Consider the following 21,994-nt stretch of genomic DNA (forward strand, 5'->3'; position numbering starts at 1 on the left):
AAAACACTGACTATGCTCTGGCTCATTAGGTGTTTTAAACCTTGCACAAATAATCGAAGAGGAGAATGCAGGGGTTGTCCTTGCTACCCTAATTGTGAACTTCATTCTGGAACCAGACCATGACTAGGCGCTCCTTTTTACGAAGGCGCGTAATAGCGCGCGCTAGCCGCCACCACCTCCTCTTGAGCAGGCGATAGTTTTTCGGCCAGCGCAGGGGTTAGCGAGCGATGAAAAGTCGCGCACGTTAAACCCACTAGCGCAGCTTTGTAAAAGGAGCCCTAGGTGGTCAAACTAGCATTTCGGCATAGGGATATGTTGTTCCATAATGGCAAGCTTAGAATTTATCCAAATGTAGCAAGGCCTTTTCAAGAAAGATGATGACAATTTCTAAAGTCGAGGCCACAAGTTTCACAGATGTGGGGTTTATGTTGGTAGAACTTCCATGGAAATGTGTTGTTAAGTTAAACTCAGTTAAGTATGTTTATTATGATCTTAGAATTTAAAAAAAAAGCAAGTAAACGATTAAATCTGTTGGCTCTCCTCCATTCTCATTGGTGGACCCTCCAACTTTCACAGCATGGGAAATTAGCCCCTTTAATTACTTGAGTGAAGGTTTTATTGTTATAGAGTATATAACTTTTCTGCTGCTTGAATTGAGCCTTGCTTCCCTATCCCCCCTTTTTACAAAACCGTAGCATGGTTTTTAGCGCCGGCCATGGTGGTAACAGCTCTGACAATCATAGGAATTCTATGAGCTATGGAGCTGTTACCGCCAAGACCAGCGCTAAAAACACTAGCACAGTTTTGTAAAAGGGGGTTATATTTTGTGGACTAAGACAATATGGTTAAGTTTAAATATTTTATTTTTCTTTGTTTTTTGATGTATTTCCTTTCTCTGAAACAAGCTTTTCTTGGATGTATGATTATTAATTCGTATGGGCTTCGGTGCATTTGGCGTGGGAGAATTGTTACCACAGTTTTGTAAAAGGGACCCTCAGGGGTCCTTTAATTAAGGTGCGCTAGCTGTTTTAGTGCACGCTAAAAATTAGCACACGCGTCCATTATATCCTATGGACACGTTAGCGTTTAGCGTGTACTAAATCGGCTACCGCATCTTAGTAAAAGGACTACTAAGGAGTCCTTTTACTAAGGTGCGCTAGCGTGTCTTAGCGTGCGCAATGCTAACACATGACAACACGTTCATAGGATATAATGGACACATTAGCACGCATTAGCCTTTAGCTTGCACTAATTTTTAGCGCACGCTAAGACGCACTAGCGTGCCTTACTAAAAGGACCCCTAATTTACTGGGTTAATATTCAGATGGTGACAATCAGCATTTTTTTAACCACTGACCAGGAAAGAATAAAGCACAAAGGGCCTTCAAGTTTTGGGCAATCCGACTTTAATTTATTGATGAACCTGACATGGGCTATGTTTCGGCATACCTGCGTGTGTCATGAGTCGATCGATGAAATAGTTAGTGAACAAGCACAACCAGCTGACATTATGCCGATATTATAAGTTTGGTTGGAATTCTAGCTCGATAAAAAAGCCCAGCGTGTCAACAATCCCTCAGCGTCCGCAGGCGTGTGATTTCAGCTTTGGCACAACACGGATACTGATGGATTATTTACAATGTAAATATATTGATCCGCCCTGTTTGACTTAAGCAAGTTGCTTAAGGCACTGGCATATTAAGTTCAAGTTATGTTAAAATTGCCAGACGTTTCTTTGCAAAAATATAAATAACCCAATCTATTCCTTGCCTTATTCATTATATTTTCTGTAAAATGTATAGAAGCCAGTACAATGAAGAGGTGAACAGTTGACAATTATTTTATCTTAAGACACTGACAAGTAGGGATGTGCATAGGCAATAATTTGTAGCTCATTTTCAGATTTTTTTCCAGTTTGTTTCATATATAATTTTTAAACATAAAAAACATTTTAGGTGCATTATTATTATTATTTTTTTTTTACAAAAGCATATCAATTGTACACATGTACATTCATAGCTTTATGTGTACCTGGCTGCTTTTGCATGCACTTTTTTCTAGGTAACAAAACAATCAAATGGGGCTCTTTTATTAAGCTGCACTAAGCATTTAACACATATTTTACCATGTTCTAACTGCTAGCACAGAATCTTTTGCAGTATTAAAACAGGGACATTTATAAAATATAGGCCTTGTTTTCTGCCTGATGTGGGAGTGGATTAGGTCTGGATTATTACTCGGTTCTAGCTGTCACGACAGCTGAAATGTGCCACCACCTCAAAAGGAGTTGCTAAGTGCAGCCATGCTCAATATTGCAGCTGCTGTTAAATCAAAGTCTGAGGTAGTGCTCTAAGCTGCCCTGCCTCCCCAAGACACAAAAGAGCCCCAATCCCTTTCCCTTCCACTCTCCAACACAAAAAGTAGCTCCAATCCCCCCTCCCATCTCCCTAACAGAAGAAGTAGCTCTGATCCCCTGTCCATCTCCTTACATAAGAAAGAGCTCTGATGCCACCCATCCTACCCCAGACCCAAAAAATAGCGCCGACCCCATCATCTCTCATATTTAAAATCTGCTCCCCCCCCTCAACACACACACACAGCCATAGCCCCACCCACAAGTGTAAATATCCTACTGGTCATACCTGTAGAGACTATTGGTGGTATAGTGGTTCTCAAATGGCAAAATGGCACCTCTGTTAGTTGACGTGGAGTTGTTGTTTTTTTTATGGTAGGCTAACTATTTTCATTATGGTTAAGCAGTAGCATTGTACATCTGAGCTATTTTTTCTTCAATTTTTTAATAAACTTTTTAAATATATATTTTAATATTTTTGATCAGTATATTTTTTTATATTTTTCTTTGATTCTAAATATTATGTATGCAAGCGTATGCATTGAGTGAAAGGTGAATTCATTTGGGTTAGTGTCATTTTCTTCACTATAGTCCATTCTGGATTTTGTGATAATACATTAACATTGCGTAAATTCATACAAACACATGCACAATTTCTCCAAAGGTGAACCCACAGCCCTGAAAGTACAAGGCACTCGTGGGGCTGCAATATAATCCCCATTTGAGGGGAGGGTATAAAAATTGCCCTGCTAATGAAGTGCTCTGCCATGCTTTTCTTTCCAGGTTCACCACTGCTCAAATTAATGGCATGCCATTTGACAAGAAAGGTAGTTTGCAATAAGATAATTTTGTTCCTCCACTGTTTAATCTGCCATATAATACTGTAATAATTCATGCTGATACTATCTTTACCCTTCAGGATTCTCAGCAGTTCTATTGAATATCCACCTAACAGGGTCTCGCTATTCTAATTCTTCCTTTAATGCTTTCAAGAAGCTAATAGTCATTTGCTGTCATAACCTCATTATTTAACAATAAAGGCCTAAACTTGCCATAATTCAAACATCTACTGAATGTTCTCCGTTTGTAATTCTAAGAAGTACAAAAAACAAAAGGCTTGTGGAACATTGATGTCCAAGATGAAGGCTTTATTAAGTCAAATAAATAATCCACATAAAAACATCTAGGTCAGTGGTTCCCAATCCTGTCCTGGAGGACCTCCAGGCCAGTCGGGTTTTCAGGCTAGCCCTAATGAATATGCATGGAGCAGATTTGCATGCCTGCCACTTCCATTATATGCAAATCTCTGTCATGCATATTCATTAGGGCTAGCCTGAAAACCCGATTGGCCTGGTGGTCCTCCAGGACTGGGTTGGGAACCACTGATCTAGGACCTGAACCATGGAAACATATGGACCCAACAAGGTCCATGTTTCAACACAATCGTCTTCTTCAGGGATCCCTATTGTCCTATAGAGAAACTTGTGGATTAATTGCAATGGTAATCTCTGCGCTAAGACTGCAAGCTCAAAGCGAAAGTAAAAAGAAGTACAGCCACATGTCCTTTCACACTTTTCAAGGTCCCCATTCAACTCGTATTTTATTGACCTGGCAGTTTCTTCCTTCTCATTTGAGCATCTGGCTCAATTGGAACTTGGGCTGGGATAAGAAATGCTATACTGGGATAGACCGAAGGTCCATCAAGCCCAGTATCCTGTTTCCAACAGTGGCCAACCCAGATCTGGCATCACAAGGCTCCATTTACAGTTACCCAGGGATTTTTCTCCTATTTACCATTCTGTTCCAGCTGGTCAAGGCAGTGATACTTCTTAGTAGATGGACATGTACCAAGGCTCTTCCTTGAACACTGCCATCATGGGCCCTAAATCCTCGTGACTGATCTGTGTGATGATGTTGATTTACTCCCCACAGGGGATGTGAATATAATATAATATAGGTTCTCATATTCAACATCTGGCCTCAGATTACAATAAGAACTAGCCATTTTCTTCCTTTGCTTCTCAAGCCATTGTCTACTCTAGCCTCACAAATTACACATACTACAGATCCCATTTTGTGGTAGCATCTTACTTCCTCTGAGGCATGGTGACAAGTGCTGCCTCAGTTCATAGTGGCATTTCCTTCTCTGTGTAGCCAATGGCTACCTTGAACAGCAGTGGAATTCCCCTCCCCCCATGGCAGCCAGCCAGAGTTGCACGGTGCCAGGATCTGCCACAATCTCTAGCTGTGTAGCCTGTCAGTGGGCACTGGTAATCACATTTTGGTTGACTAGATGCCTGGAATTTGCCCATCTCTGTTCAGCACTGACTGTTCTTCCTGCAGTTGAAATGAACAGACTATGTGGTAATGCTGATGACATTATTTTGAATTCACATAGGGCTCCTTTTACTAAGCTGCAATAAAGTTTAAAGCGCGCACAGAAATGCTGGTGTTAGCGTCTAGCGTGCACTAAAATCACTATTGCAGCTTAGTAAAAGGAGCCCATAGTGATTTTCATGAAACATAATCCCAATGCAGTTTGCAAAAACGGTGCAATAAAAACACCTACAGCCTGCATTCTACAGCTGAATCATTTTCCAAAACATTGTCCATATTTGACTTGCATCCTAACTGGCAAATGACAAAAAAGGAAAGCATTTTAGATGAAGGCAGGCAATAATAGCATCTTGGCTGAGTGTGTGAGTATGTGCAAGGCTTAAACTGCCTGTGATAGCATCTTCCTCCACGAGTTGCTTACAGATTCCAATTGATGGGGAGTGCTTGAGCTTTCTGTTTGCCGCTGCGTACTCCAGCTGAAAATCTAAGCACTTTACTCTTACCTCTTCTAACACATACTCAGGAACTCCGAATTGATAAAACGTGAACGCATCCAAGATTTTAAAACACATCAGTCAGACATGCATTAGGTCTCAAATATCTCCACTACAAAAAACATGTTCATTTTTTCCCCACAGAGATAATATTTTATAGTTTAATAGTTATATGCAAATTTGGACTTGGAGAATGATATGTACAGTGTCAGCATCTATGAGACAAACATGGTTTTTTTCTGTTGCATAGAGCATTACGGAACCCTGTTCGGTTGCAAAAATTGGATAGCTCTAAGTCAGCGGTCTCAAACACGCGGGCCGCATGTGGCTCCCCAGGTGCTATTTTGCGGCCCGCAGTCTGGACGCGATGATCAACTGTAAAGCGGTGGCAGCAGCTCCTCGCGCATTTCTCTTTCCCCTTGCCTTGTGGAGCAGCAGCATTTCTGGCCGGCTCAAGTCGATCGATCCATACAAAGCCGCGGGTGGCGGCTCTTGCGCTATCCACTCCTGCATCGGAAGCCTCTCTGACGTCACAACATCAGAGAGGCTTCTTAAGCAGGCGCGGATCTCGCGAGGAGCCGCCACCCGTGGCTTTGAAAGGAACAATCGATTGGGAGCCGGCCAGACATGCTGCTGCTACACAAGGAAGGGAACTGAAGGGGAGGGGAAAGAGAAATGCTCTGCTGCATATAGAAAGGAGGACCCTAGGGAAATGCTGCTGCTGCTGCACAGGGAAAGGGAGAGGGAGGGAAGGGGGGAAGAGAAATGCCTCTCCTGCACAGGAAAGGGGGGAGGGAAATGCTGCTTCTGCTGCTGCTGCATAGGGAAAGGGAGAGGGAGGGAAGGGGAAGAGAAATGCCTCTCCTGCACAGGAAAGGGGGAAGGGAAATGCTGCTTTTGTTGCTGCTGCACCCAATTGGGGAAAGAAAGGGAAGGAAGGAGAAGGAAGACAAGGGAGAGGAGAGGAACAAGAGATGCCAAGTTCGAGGGAGGGAAGGAAAGGAGATTTCAGACCATAGAGGGGAAGGGAGAGATGCCAGGACAAGGGGGAGGGAAGGAGACAGATGCAAGACCAGGGAAAAGGAAAGAAGGAGGGAGGGAGAAAAGGAAGGAAAGAGATGTCAGACCATGGAAGAAGAGAGAGATAGAATGAAAGGTAAGACATGGAAACGTAGATTTTGAAAAGAAAGCAGAAAAATTGAATATTAAGTTAATGCCAAAGATGGATGCAAGGCAGAAAGTGAAGACGGAGAGAAAAACAGTCAAAGGACAAGAAGGCCCTGGAAACATAGTTAAAAGCACAGAAAAATAAAGTCACCAGCCAACAAAGGTAGGGAAAATGATTTTATTTTCAATATAATGATTGAAATGTGTCAGTTTTGAGAAAGAAAAGATATTAAACTTTAAATGTGAGGGCTGCAGAAAAAATAGAGTACTTGGAGGGCTGCAGAAAAAATAGTTAATTTCTTATTAAAGAAATGACAATTTTGCATAAGGTAAAACTCTTTATAGTTTATATATCTTTCCTTTTAACTGTTAAAGGAAAGTTTTATAAACTATAAAGAGTTTTACCTCATACAAAATTGTCATTTCTTTAATAAGACATTAACTATTTTTTCTGCGGCTCTCCAAGTACCTACAAATCCAAAATGTGGCCCCGCAAAGGGTTTGAGTTTGAGACCACTGCTCTAAGTCTAATAAATGTTGGCACTGTCATCTTGAAGCAGGGACTTTAGATCATTTATTATTCTATTGTCCACTTGTTATGACTTTTTGGAAATCAATTTGGGACCAAATTAATTGTTTATTAGACAACCCAGTGGCATTATCATATGATACTGTGCTATTAGGTATCGCAAAGAGAGCAAAATGTCAGATTTCTTCAAATAATAACAAATTATTACTTATAATGACTGGGGTTGCCATTCAACAAATTACCTATAATTGGAAAAACTGGAGTAGATTAAATTATAATTTCTGGTGGAATTCCTTATGTCATATTTATAAAATGGAAAGATTTATTGCAATACAGCGAGAATGTTTTAGGAAATTTCAAGATGTGTGGGAGCCATTAACAAAATATTGTACTGATTAGATGACATTTTTCCCTTAAATTTTACAGGTTCAATTATGAGGGGGGAGGGGTAATTTTATTATTACATAGTGTACAAGGTATTTATATAATAGGAAGGGGTGGGAAGAGTGGGAGATAAGAATATATATTTGTACTATTGATGATTATTAAGTGATATACTTATTGTTAATCTGTTTTAACATATTGACACACTTATTGTAAGTTTGAAAATAAATAAAGATTAAAAAAAAAAAAAATAGTTATATGCTGCCTTTAAACAAAGCGGATTTCAATCCAATATACACAATTTTAAAAATGACAAAACAAACGTATCAAAAAACATCAGAATTTAAGGCATCAACCATCATACTTCATCTTACAAAACAGATGACACTTTAACAATTTTTTTTTTTTTAATTAACGCAATTTTTTTTTGCTGCTTGATGTATTCTAGCAGCCCGTTCCACTCAACAGGTCCCACACATAAGAAAGTACTAGATCTCATAGTCTGTAAATAAAATTTCTTATGAGTTAGAATAACAGCTCTCAAGTGTTCTATGGGCTCCTTTTACTAAAGTGTGCTAGCGTTTTTAGCGCACGCACAAGATTAGCGCGTGCTAGCTGAAAAATTACCGCCTGCTTTAAAGGAGGTGGTAGCGGCTAGCATGCACGCTAAAACCGCTAGCGCACCTTTGTAAAATGAGCCCTATATGTACTGCAATTGAAAATGTAACTTCCGAAAGAGCTCATAGCAAATCAAATATGAACAGAAACTGTGAAATCCTGATCCATTGCTATATAGCAGGATATATGGGTACAAATCAATGCGATAATAAAAGTTTTATTTAAATGAATATAAAGTAGATGAGATGCAGAAGCCATGAGGAGGCAAGTCTATAAATTGGAGCCTCAGTGTCATGTGCTTGGCACCAAGATTCCATTATAGAATACTAGTGCAAGGTTGGCATTGGTATCCATGTGTAGGCAGGCCTTCTTATCAATGGTGTAGTATGAAGGGTGCGTTGGGGGGGGGGACGGTCCGCCTTGGGCACAGTCTTCCTAAGGGTGCCACATCCCTCCTCCTCTCTGCCCCTGCTCCTCCCCTTGCCAAGTTCGCTTGCCCCTTGCCTTCTACCCATACTTTTTTACTTCCCTGGAGTAAGGTTGCTGCCCACATCGACATTGGCGCTCTCGCTAGCATCACTTCCGGGACCCGCACCTAGGAAGTGATGTCAAAGGGCAAGCTGACACTGACATGGGCATGCTGCTCACGCTGGAGAATATAAAAAGGTAGGGGGAAAGGAGGTGCACATGCAGAAGAGGGGGGTCAGGGAAGAGGGTGAGGAGGGGCACCAGACATAAGTAGGTGCAAGTGACACACATAGTTTATAGTATTCAATAAACTATCTGACTGTTGGTGGCTAAATTAGCTATAAATATTCAGTGCTGGGCCATGTGCAAGCACAAGCACTGAATATCCAGGGCTAATTGCAAAACTAGTGGCTGCTGGAGCTTATGCAAATCTCTATCGGTATTCGGCATAAGACACTAATGAGGCTCTCAGCTGAATATCACCTGAAACCAATATAACTTTCAAAATGTTCCCCAGCCCCTCCTATCCCTACTGGAACATCCTTGCTTCCAACCCCTTCCCTCTGAAACAGACACCCCTTCCCCCTAAACCAAGCAATACTACTTAACATCCCTTGTGATCCAGTGGGGGAACTGGGTGCAGAAATACATTAAACCCAGATTTTACTGCACTTTAGTAAACGAGCTCCTTAGCCACAAGTTATCCGCGTACTGGCACTGAATATATGAGTGCATGTGGATTTGTCAGCAAATACAGCAGGAATGTCCATTTTACAAATCTACATGTGCAGAAAAAAAACAGTATTGACTTTAAATTTTCCTTATATACCAAGACTTTTTTTCTGCCTTCTAAAAATGTCCTATCCACCCCACCACATTTCTCACCGAATATTTTCCAGCTTGTTTGTTTTCCCATTGGTGTGCCAGCCAGCCTCAAGTTTGTAATCTTCAGATTCAGAGGCAGCTGCCTTCCAGACAAAACAATTCTGGGTCACATGGCTGCATACATTGTATCAGTGAAAGAAAATGTCCTGGTTACCCCACTTTCTAAGGTTGACTCTGCATGAGTACCGACACCTCTTTTCCCAAAAACAAAAACATAGGGGTCAAAATTTAAAGCTATTTAAATGGCCAGGAGAAGCTCCTAGTTGTTTAAATTATTTGTCTGGGCTAACCAAGGTACTTAATTGGACAGTGCTGAGGAATATCCTCTCCAACCACCCATGCCAATACCTGCTAGGTTGTGGGCAGGATAGAGGTGGAGTTAGGGTGGAATTAGGAAAGGCAGCTGAACCAGAACGTACGCAGGTAAAGCTAGACTTAGTTAGGACACTGGTCTTTGACCAAAGGGCCACCGCATGAGCAGATTGCTGGGCATGATGGACCACTGGTCTGAACCAGCAGCGGCAATTCTTATGTTCTTAAATTAGGGCAGAAAATAAGCTGTCCTAACTTTATGCAGTAAAGATAACGGGGCACTGGTCTGATTGTCCACTACACAGTTACTTTCCTGTTAGAGCCTCTGGATCTCCCTGTTCCAAACCCCCTTCTGGGCCTCCATGGGCCTACCTGATAACTCTGATTTCTTTTTTTTCTAAGAAAAAATGTATATACCGCAAATCTATAATTATTTGCAGTTTACAACTTACATACTTAAAATACGTTGACAAACAACATTTCATTTCTTATAATATACAGATATAAAATCAATAATTCATATCAATGAACCCAAGCAATTTAGTATCACTGAAACGCTTGAGAAAATAGGTGTGTTTTTAAAGATTTTCTAAAGTCGTTCCAAGACTCAATCAATCTTAAGTCTTTTTGAAGTGTGTTCCAAAGCAGAGGTCCCATGACCATAAAAATCTACACGAATCTCTATATATCTCCAATCTTATTTGCTTGAAATCCAGAACATCAAGCGACGCTTGGCTGCTTGAATGCAAAGTACGTCCTGGAAGATGAACTTTTAAAGTTGCAGCTAAACAAATAAGTTGCTGCTCGTGAAAAAGCTTAAAGATCAATGTCAAGGTTTTAAATTCAATATGCCAATAAATAGGAAACCAATGTAATTGTTTAAGGATCGGTGTTATATGACTGTAATGAGGACATCCTGAAATAATCCTAGCAGCATCATTTTGCGCGATCTGTTCAGCTCTTAATTCTTTCTTTGGCAAGCCCACTAACAATGAATTACAATAATCAAAAAAACGGATATATGTAGGCCTGCACTACAGTTCGGACTCAGCAATTCCATCAAAGGTCATATGAACTTCAACTTCAAGAATACTTTCTGAGTAACTGATTTCACATATGGCTTCAAAGATAATGCATAATCAAGAAGCACTCCAAGGCATTTCATTTCATCTACAATAGGGATCTCAGTATTATCAAATGTGAAAGATACAGGGAATTGAAAATTCAATCTACCTGAAAGTAATAATATCTGTGTTTTCGCTGAGTTCAACTGAAAGCCAAGATTTAACAGCATTCAAACAAAGTATAAGATGAAAAGGTGGCTGTAGTTGTCTTGTGAACTTGGTAGTTCAGGGGTGAATGGAGGCTGTGTATATCACAAGGCTGCTGTGAGATGTTGCTGGAACCATTTTTCTATGGCAGGAGTGAGTGGGCTTTGCTCTTGCCCCATCAACTACACTTGAACAACCAGGTATATCAGGTAGGCCTGAAAAGTGCCTACCTAGGCCATAGGGCGAGGGATATTGGGGGTTGTCAGGATGTTCAGGCTAGGTTCTGACTGGCAGTGGACTGAGAGGAAAGGAGAAGGAAGGAGGGGAAATTTGAGTGGGGAAGGGCAGGAGGAGGATTTGGAGGGATTCACAAGACTGTCATATGCAGGCCCTGGCTGAATATTGGCAGTCAGCACTGGGCAAATTATTCCTGGATATTCTGTGTAAAGGCCTGGGCCTGGCCTGGCACTGACTATCTGGAATTAATTTGAATGGTCACGGTTGGACTGCTTATACATGAAGGCAGTGAGGCTTTTTTACGGTTATTTACAAGACCATGTAAAGTTATGTCAGCTTAAAAGGAACTTAAAAGTCTACTCGATATCAGATAGCAGAACTTATGAAGTGATGTCAGAGGAAGAGCAGACACTGGCATGAGCAGCCGGTTGGGATTGCTATTCAAGCCGGGAACGTTAGAGAAGTACGGGGGAAGGGAAGATGCACGCATGCATGGCAGGAGGGGGCGGAGGAGAGGCACTACCGCCCTGGGCGCTTTTCACTCTCACTACGCCACTGGTGGTGTACATTCAGGTACATTAGACATTTCCCTGAATCTGCATTTTAAAGCAACAGAGTTGTAACCTGGGTGCTTTGGATCAAAATCCACTGTGCTGAGCACTAGGCTGCCCCTCTGCTCTGCAAGAACATCCATGAGGCCATTTTCACACTAATGCAGCCAAACAGATATACTCTCCCCTAGATTTTTTACATTCATAATTTAGATATTTTATATTGAAAAATGGCTGTTCATTTTAGATTTAAAAAAAACTTTTGTAGACAAGCAGAATATAAAAAAATTAAGTATAACCACCAACAGATATTCTTAAAATATATCCCCTTACCAGAGACTAAATAGAGCAGTATATCAAAAAAATACAGAGAAAAGACCTCAGTGTTCCCCGAGAGCAAACTCAGGAAATTGCTTTGACAAGTACAAGATTGTCATAGACAACACATCCTCGGTCTGAGAAAGAAAGAAAATAGTACCGGGAGATTTTTTCACTGCGTTGCGGTGATCTTGCCTACACCAGAGGATATAAATAAACCATTAAGATAAATGCGGGTTTTTGATTCTATTTGAATAATCTTGAAAACTTCTAAGTCTATGAACTTTATATATTGAACTTTAACAGAGTTTTTCTCAGACCAAGGATGTGTTGTCTATGACAATCTTGTACTTGTCATAGTAGTCTCCTGAGTTTGCTCTCGGGGAACACTGAGGTCTTTTCTCCGTATTTTTTTGATATCTGCTCTATTTAGTCTCTGGTAAGGGGAAATAATTTAAGAATATCTGTTGGTGGCTATGTTCATTTTAGATGCCTTCACTTACTTTCAAACAGGAAACTCCAACGTTTTTCCTATTTGAAAATTGCTGTGAGCTAGAAAGGGGTATTTTTTGCACTTAGGTGTCATTTAGAATATGCCCTACCATCTGTAAATAGTTTCATTACCTGTGTAGGCAGCAGCATTGAATACATTTATAAATTTAAGCACTAGTACAGACACTTAAATTAATGCATGTGCTGTCCGTGATGAAAATTTGGCCTATATATATATATATATATATATAAAATTTATTTTTTTAAATCAGTTTGGAAAACTTTTTAAAAAGAAGTGCAATTCTATGTGTTAATAAAGCACCTGCCAGTGGATTTCCTCATTCAGCCTATTGCCTGCTGTGGAAACTCTGGGTCTGCTTCTGTCGATGCTTGTTTCCATGGAAACTATTATTTTTATCGGTACAAAGCAGTTAGAAAAAAAAATGTATTCACATTTAGTACAAAATTCACACCTGAAGGCCAACTTTGCATAGGGGGTCTAGGTAGGATTTGGGACTTCTTGGTGAGCACATCACATGTTCCCCGATATTTTTTTTTAAAAAGGTTCACTGAACGTGGAGCCTTTTGTAAAATATGTTTAAGAATATAGGAAATGGATGTGTAGACAGCAGCATGTTCAGCAGAAACAGACATTTTATAAAGGAATGCATTCAAGAAAGAGTGGAATCAGTAGGAGTTTTGAATATGTAAGCACTGACACATATTTATGAAGTACTTTTACTATGGTCAAGCTATGGTTAAAAGGTAGCTTTAGTATACCCTTACACAAGTTTTTCCTACACACTAAGGGCTCATTTTACTAAGCTCCTTTTACTAAGCATTAGGGCTTTAGCACAAGCTACATTGCCGCATGCGCTAGATTAGAGAATGACACGGGGAAAAAATCTGTCCCCGTCACCGCCCCGTCCCCGTCCCACCATCCTCTGCACCGCCCCGTCACCGCCGTTCCCTTCACTGTCCCGTCACCGTCACCGCCATCCCTTTCACCGCCCCATCATCGCCACTGCCATCCCATTCACCGCCCCGTCACCGTCACCGCAGCATGCATAAAAGCCTCAAACAGGTATGATTTTATATACTTATCTTCATTAACGTATTCCCATGGGTTACATACTGAACATGTGCTGGATTCCTCCATTCTTGCAGCACATGTTCAGGAATAGGATTCAGTAACCCATGGGAATGGACACAGCACACTACTACACTAGTACTCAGATTTAAAAAAAAAAAGAACCAGCTCCCAGCTCAGCCAGACTCCCGTCTCCAACCGGTCAAAGAATCCACTCAGATAAAAAAAAAAAAAGAACCAGCTCCCAGCTCAGCCAGACTCCCGTCTCCAACCGGTCAAAGAATCCACTCAGATAAAAAAAAAAAAAGAACCAGCTCCCAGCTCAGCCAGACTCCCGTCTCCAACCGGTCAAAGAATCCATTCAGATAAAAAAAAAAAAAAAAAAGAACCAGCTCCCAGCTCAGCCAGACTCCCGAATCCAACCGGTCAAATAATCCCACTCAGATTTTAAAAAAAGAACCAACTCCCAGCTCAGCCAGACTCCCGTCTCCAACCGGTCAAAGAATCCCCCCACCCCCACCCCTGCCGCCGCCAACCCTGGGCAGGCGAGTAGTAGGAAAGTGTGCACTAGAGAATGACACGGGGAAAAAATCTGTCCCCGTCACCGCCCCGTCACCGGCCCACCATCCTCTGCACCGCCCCGTCACCGCCATTCCCTTCACCGCCCCGTCACCGTCACCGCCATCCCTTTCACCGCCCCGTCACCGTCCCCGCTGCATCCATATAAGCCTTAGTACTGTAATATTTAGCTTATTCCTTTCTTATAAATCAAAGTTCCTGCTGCTGAACTAGAAAAAGAGATGTTCAGCTGGCAGGGCTTTGTTTATAAATTTTTATCAACACAACTAATATACTATTTTATCCTAAAGCAAAAAATAAATAAATAAATATAATTTTTTTTTCTACCTTTGTTGTCTGGTTTCTGCTTTCCACATCTTCTCATTCAATTCCTTCCATCCACTGTGTGTCTTCTCTCTGCGTTTTCCACTTGCTGTTACTGTGCCTCTCCCTTCACCCCCCCCTCCAATTGGTCTAGCACCCATCTTCTTCCCTCCGCTCCCCCATAGTCTGGCATCTGTCTTCTTCCCATTCTGTCTTCCACATTTCCCTTCGGGGTCTGTTCCTCTCCACCCTCCTTCAATGTCTGTCCTATTCCTTTCCACCATCACCCTTCTCTCCCTCCTTTACCATCTGTTCCTTTCTACTACCCTTCAGCTCCTCTCGCGTGGCCTATCTATCTACCTTCCTCCCTCTTATTTTCATGGCATGTTACAATGTAATTTGTGCAAGCCACTGGAGCCTGCAAGCTCGGTCCCTGTCCCATCCCCACAAACCATCTCGCTTCTGTGCTCCTATTTTCTCCATTTCTAATATCTCCCCTATGTATCTGTCATTGCCCCCCCCCTGTGTCCATATACCATCCCCATGGCATGTCCCCTTTATGTCACTGTCCCTATGCCCCATGCACATAATTTTCCCTCTTTCTGTTACCTTCCTGTGTCCAGATTTCCCCTATCTTCCTCTTCCATACCAGTGTGTCTCTTCTTTTCAACCCCATCTAGCTTTTTTCCCTCTTTCTTCCCCTCCCCCCCCCCCTTGCTTCTAGCATCTGGCTCACCTGCCTGTCCTTCCCTTTCTTTCCTGCTGTGGGTTTTTCTTTCCGTCTTCATCTCCTTGGCCCAGAATCCTTTTCCCTTTCACTCCCTCCTTCCAATTTGAGCCGGGAACACGAGCGATTGCACAGTCCCCGCAGCCACCACCCGCCTGCCCAATCTATCCTACTGTTTAGCCAGCTCTCTCCCTTCTCCTCACCTTAGTTTGTAGGTTTTGTTTTTCGGCGACATGCACGCGCGGCTGCTCAGTGTTCAATCTTCTGCTCTGCTGTAACTTCCTGTTTCCGGTTGCGTCAGAGCAGAAGATCGAAACTGAGCGCGGCTCTCTGATAGCGTGCGGGTCGCCGAAAAAGAAAACCTACAAACTAAGGTGAGGAGAAGGGAGAGAGCTTGCTAAACAGTAGGATCGATTGGGCAGGCGGGTGTGTGCTGCGGGGACCGCGCGATCCTTCACGCCTCACTGCGGGGACAAGACCATTCACCGCCCCATGGGCGGTGAATGGCCTTGTCCCCGTCGCCGCAGCGACTGCTAGTTTTCGTTCCCCGTTTCGGCGGGTGACCCACAGCTAAAATGCAGTGGCCGCGGGTAAACCTCCACCGTGTCATTCTCTAGTGTGCACCTTACCTCTACTTGTAGCGCCAAAGTTTTCAATGAAATTTCAGCTCCTCCAAGTCTGCAGCAGTGACTCCTCTCCAATCCAGGCAGCGACTCCAAAAAAAATCCTGGGCTTGCCTCTCAGCTTCGAAATCCCCCGATTTCCAATCGCTACTGCAACCCATTAAATATCATGTGTGGCAGTAGCGATTGGTCCCCTTCTTGAGCAGGAAAGAACTGACTAATGAAGAGCCAGAATATTGAAGGGGGCGGAGTCAGGCAACGTGCAAGTCGGGTGGAGAGAGACGAGTTGGAGGAGACCACATGGCTGACAAGCATGGCCGCCGAAAAAAAAATCAGACACCCGTCCACGGTGAAGACCCGGTAAATCGCAGTATGTAGAAGGGGATACATTTGCCTGTGGGGACAAATCTTTTCACCGTTTTTGTGGGCGGTGAAAACTTTTGTCCCCGTGTCTGTAGTGATTTGGCTATGGAGTCTCCCCGCGGGGATCGCTCCCAGTGTCATTCTCTACGCTAGACCTTAACGCCAGCATTGAACTGGCATTAGTTTTTCCGCGTAGCGCGTGGTAATTTCCTGCCAAAAACGCTAGCACACCTTAGTAAAAGGAGCCCTAAGGCCAGTTTACTTTTCTTTTTTTTAAATTAATGATCATGTGCTAATGTGGCCATTAGTATGTGGCCATTAAAAATAAAAATTACTGAATGAGTACTTAGAAGAAAATTCTATAAAAAGGTGCCTAAAGATAGGCACCTAAATAAATGGACGTCTAAAGTAATGTATCTAACTCCCTCTCCCCCCCCCCTTTTTATGAAACCATGTTAGGGTTATTTTTATTGCCGACCACAGTAGTAAAAGCTCCGATGCTCATAGAATTCCTATGAGCTTTGGAAGTTTTACTGTCGCGGCTGGTGATAAAAATCCCTAACGTGGCTTCATAAAAGGGGGGTGGGGGAATTAATTAGTAAATTGGTTTCAATTATGAGCTTTAACAAGCTCATAATTGAAAAAAAAATTAATTGAGAAATTGGCGCCTATCCTCTTAGGCACGATTCTACAAAAAACAGGCACCTACTGTATTGCGCCTAGTGGTACCTAACACCAAAGTAGGCATGTTTAGCGGTGGAGAAAACTTAGGCACCACTAGGCACAATTCTCTAAAGGACTTAGACACCTATAGCACCAATTACAGAATCTGGCCCCTACTGCACCCATTTTGTAGGAGTAGCAGCTCATTTGGTATTCCTGCATTATCGAGTTAGCACCCACTAATGTAGATGTGCCAACTGGTTAGCACAGGAATGCCCACTCTCTGCCCCCACCCCGACATGTTCCCTCAAAAAATATATATTTTTTAAGGTGCAGTTCATATGTACAGTACTCCCCCGAAATTCACAGGGGTTCCGTTCCAGGAACACCTACAAATTTTGAAAAAATGAGAATGTGGTTTTGAGTCTGTAAAAAGGCAGGAGAGGGCAGCTGGGCACCGGCGGGTGCAGTAAATCATACCCGGTATGCTCTAAAGGGGGGGGGGAGGAGGAATCATCTGTACAGAAGGCTGATCAGCTGACTAGGTGGGGAGAGGAGGAGGAATTGGCTGTGCAGAAGGCTGATTAGCTGACCGGGGGGGGGGGGGGGGGAGAGGAGGAGGAATCGGCTGTGCAGAAGGCTGATTGGCTGACTGGGGGGAGAGGAGAAGGAATCAGCTATGCAGAAGGCTGATTCACGGACTCATTCCCTGTATTTTCTGATTGAAAGAGGCAGTCAGAAAATACCGTGAGTAACCAAGTCCGCAATTCGCAAACTGCGAATTTGCGGGAAAACACTGTATGCATTTGGCAGTTACCGCAGGACACATGAACCCAATCTGTGGGACACCAGTTTAAGCCGTGCTAGATGTGCGTTAGCACCCAATTCAGCTTAGTAAAAAGACTCCTCAGTGCTAGATTTTACAAAACTCGCTTCCAGAAACAATCAATTAAGGAGTTGTGCAGAAAAATTATTTTTCTTAAAACAAAACAAAAAAAAAAATTGACACCGTTTTTAGCACCAGGGAGGTAAGCACAAGTTTCAGCTCATTCACAGGTGCAAACCTCAAGTGCAAACATTGTTAGCCGACATTTACACCTGCTTCAGTTTTACTTCAAAGATGCATGCAGTGTCACTATAAAATTTGAAATACATGCATTTTTTTGCTGACCCACACAAACTACATCCATGATGCATGCCCTTCCAAGCTGCTTGTGTTGTGGATTTAATCTTGCAAATGGAAGTGTGTGGAGACAGGTGTGCTGCCAAGAAATGTGCACAGCTAATAAAATACTTTCAACTGTTTACACTGCATGGCACACTTAGGTACGCCAATTTACATCAGCCATTGAAGTTTCAGTAGTTGACAGATCTACATTTGGGCATGCTAGTGCTGCTTTGCACTAACACTCTCTAATAACTTATAAGTGTCGTTATAAAACTGGTGCTAAGTGTGCCCCACTGTGGCACCTATATTTACTGTAGGCACCGAATTATAGGATTGCCACATAAATGAACATTCTCTTCTCTACATGGGAAAGGGGTTTGGGAATTGTATACTGCCTTTCTGTAGTTATACAACCACACTCAATGCGGTTCACATACTGCATTTTCTCTATCTGCCCCAGTGGGCTCACAATCTACCTAATTTACTTGGGGCAGTGGAGGATTCCCCCGCTAGTTCTTCTGTGTAGCCCAGCCCAAAAATGGCTTCTTTGTGCCAATATTCAGCACCATTGCCTGGGTAACTGTCACTGAACATCAGCAGCCAGGCCATAGAGTGTAATTTATGTAAAGAGGAGCCTCTCCTGCCCACTTAAATCGCTTTGATAATTGGGAAGTATATACAAGTGCATACTTCTGTAGTCCCCAAAACAAACTGCCATTTTTCAAGCATTAGCACTGCAGATATAAAATCCGAAATGCACTCGAGAATGTCTCCACGCCATTAGCCTTAGACTCCACATAAAACAATCAGCACAGTACGCAGCTCATGTGAGCTTTCTAATAGCAATACTCAATTCAAAACTAATGGCAACAAGTCTTATTCATAAATGACAAGCAATCAAGAAAGACTTGAAATATATCATACGGTTTGCACAACAGGAAAAATTCCACTCAAATATTGTGGGGCTCTTTAAAATTATATGAATAATTAATGAGGACCATTTAAAAACGCATGTGCGGCGTTCTAGTAGTGCCAGCGCCATTTTGTTGCTTAATGCCGATGATAACAGAGCTGTTCAGTAAGTAACCTCGCATTTGTAGTTTTATATCTTTGGCGTTTTAAAATTATAAATCTAAATTGTGTTTTCTGTCCTTGTGTTTTATAGATTATATGCCTGACATTTGACCCCTGAAGAAGCCGATTTTATGGTGAAACGGGCACTTTAATAAGATAAGTTATTACAAGCACTTTAAATTTGAAAAGTTTACACACTATTGCACTTTAGTCTAAGATTTTGCACACTTATATAGAGCTCAATGAAAGATACTACCACCCTGTTATGACTGTTGGAACAATCATTTTCAAAGCTTTCTAATAGCGCCAGCGTTTCCTACCTTTGGTGCTCTGGCATGTTTTCCGCACCTGGCATCCTTTACAAAACTCATATCCAGGAGTTCCGTTTCCTATGAAAAACAAAGATAAAAGGAAACTATTCAAAAACCAGTTCGGTCCACAGAACAATACACATTCGAGTCAGGCACACCGATGTAGGCGCCTAAGTTTAAGTTAACTTTATAGAATGTGGGAGTAAACTTATAGGAAAAAGTCTTAAGTGCAGCTGCATGTGTAACAACAAATTAGTACTAATTAACACCAATTAAAGGCTATTATTGGTACCTAAAGGCAATTGGGATTTGGGATTGGGACTTGCATACCACCTTTTAGTAGTTATAAAACCACACTCGAAGCAGTTTACAGACAGGTACTTCAAGCATTTTCCCTATCTGTCCCTATGGGCTCACAATCTATCTTTTTTTTTAAAATTCATTTTGAAAACTTACAGCAAGCGTACAGGAATATATCATTAGTAACAACAATAACACTTGTAATTCTCATATAATTCTAAAAACATAAAAATTATATCCCGTCCCACCCACCTTCTTTCAAATATTATAATCAATTATATCATAAATATAATATAAACATATAATTTAGTGAAATTTCCAGAAAAACTCCCCCCCACCCCCCTATGTGTACATATATTCATCCAAGGAAAGTGATGTTTACTCATTACAATATTGTTCCAATGGCCCCCAGATCTTTATAAAATTATTATAGTTCCCTTTCTGTATTGCAATTGCTCTTTCCATCTTAAAAATATGGCATACCGAATTCCACCAAAATGTATAATTAAGATTAGTATAATTTTTCCAGTTATTGGTGATATGCTGAATAGCAACCCCAGTCAAGATTTTTTTTTATAAATCTTTATTCATTTTTAATTCTTACATCAAGTGAATATACATAATAAAGCAAGATGAAGAACGCTACAAGTTGGTTTGTTCTTTTATTGAATAGTTCATCCTGTTAAGTGAGGACTGCACACTGTTTGAGTTGTTCAATTTACCTCACTTCCAATCTTCAAGAATTTTTCCGTAGTGTTTCTAAGAACGTTTTATCGACAGCTGGTGAGGTAAATGCTCCGATGCTCACAGGAATTCAATGAGTATTGGAGCATTTACCTCTCCAGCCTGCAGTAAAATGCTCTTAGACTGCTTAGTAAAAGGTGCCCTAAGTTAGGCATACAACAGGCACTGTTCTATAACTTGTGTGCCAAAATTAGCACTGTAGTCGGAAACTTACTCCTACTACTACTATCACTTATATAGTGCTGAAGGGCATACACAGCGCTGTATATTTTGACATTTAGTAGACGGTCCCTGCTCAGAAGAGCTTGCAATCTAATTTGGACAGACAGCCATGACATATAGGGTTGGGTTTGCAGAACCCAAGGTGAGAGGGGTTAGGAGTTGAAAGCACTCTCAAAGAGGTGGATTTTTAACTTGGACTTGAACACTACCAGCGATGGAACATGCTTTAGGTGATTCAGGCAGTTTGTTCCAGGCATACAGCGCAGCAAGATAGAAAGGACGGAGTCTGGCAGAGGAGGAGAAGGGCATGGATAGGAGGGACTTATCAGCTGAGCGGAGCTCAGAGGAGGAACATAGGGGGAGATAAGTGAAGAGAGATAGTGAGAGGCAGCTGAGTGAATACATTTGTAGGTCAGGAAGAGAAGTTTGAAATGTATTCAGAAATGGATGGGAAGCTGATGAAGTGACTTTAGGAGAGGGGTAACGTGAGCCGCTATACTCAAGTTGGATGTGCAGCTTTAGAGAATCCAGCCCTAAAAGTATAAGACTCTCTTTTATCAAGTCAAATAGTGTGGGCTGGCGCAGAAAGTGCACCAAAGCCCAAAGGGATCGAATGGATTTTGGTGCATTTGGCAGCATCACTATTCTGGCTTTGTAAAAGGGACCTTAAGTCATCTAGAAGGACTAACTATATGTATAATTCTGATATTCAGTGGCTATGGCCAGCATTTAAATAAATAATTGACCACTGATGTCACTGAAAATAAACCTAATTGTTTATAACACTAAAATCATGTTTCTATAATTCCACCTGTAATTATGGCCCACTTCATTTCACTCTTTCCATCCTAGACATTATAAATTAGACCACACAGTTATCAAACCTGTCCAGCATATTTGCTTATTTATAAAAAAATATTTCTAAACTGCCATCAAATTGGTGTACAGATTCAATTTCCGTCACATGGCCCAATATGTAATAATTTATCATCACGTGTTTTATTTCAGCACTGTTACTTTCTATGGTATAAATCACCACTTTGCAGAAAGGAATATGGTTGTTAGGAATCATTTAGCAGCTCTATTTGTTGTGAATGGATGTCTCCCAGGAGAACAACAGGAGATAGTAGAAGCTGATCTAGAAAATAACATTTTTTTTTTCCTACAACGTAAAGCAGCATTCAAAATCTTTGAAGAAATATGCATTACCTATCAGAATGCTACTGCTCATGCTTTATTTCGACATGTTATTTTGACTTGTTATGCCAGTGTGAAGGAGTATATAGGAAACTGTCAGCCCCCTTAAGCATATTCCCTCACAGGCTCACATCAAGAGGTCTAGCTATAGAGTTCTCTGCAGGGCATGGTTCAATCAGAGGAGACAAAACACCAGAGCAAAGGCAAGAGAGAC

The 21,994-nt window shown here is 41.7% G+C and overlaps 1 protein-coding gene across 9 annotated transcripts in view; it reads right to left on the reverse strand.

Annotated features, from left to right (window-relative positions):
• Positions 1 to 21,994, reverse strand: part of PLCB1 (phospholipase C beta 1) — a 1,208,816-nt gene that overhangs the window by 845,834 nt on the left and 340,988 nt on the right. For all 9 annotated transcript variants that reach the window (XM_033937380.1, XM_033937379.1, XM_033937383.1 and 6 more), the window contains one exon: positions 19,327 to 19,395. In XM_033937380.1, coding sequence (XP_033793271.1) covers positions 19,327 to 19,395 — 69 coding nt within the window. The remainder of the gene's footprint in view (positions 1 to 19,326; positions 19,396 to 21,994) is intronic.

This window comes from Geotrypetes seraphini, chromosome 3 (assembly GCF_902459505.1).
Source record: "Geotrypetes seraphini chromosome 3, aGeoSer1.1, whole genome shotgun sequence".
NCBI classification, from domain to species: domain Eukaryota; kingdom Metazoa; phylum Chordata; class Amphibia; order Gymnophiona; family Dermophiidae; genus Geotrypetes; species Geotrypetes seraphini.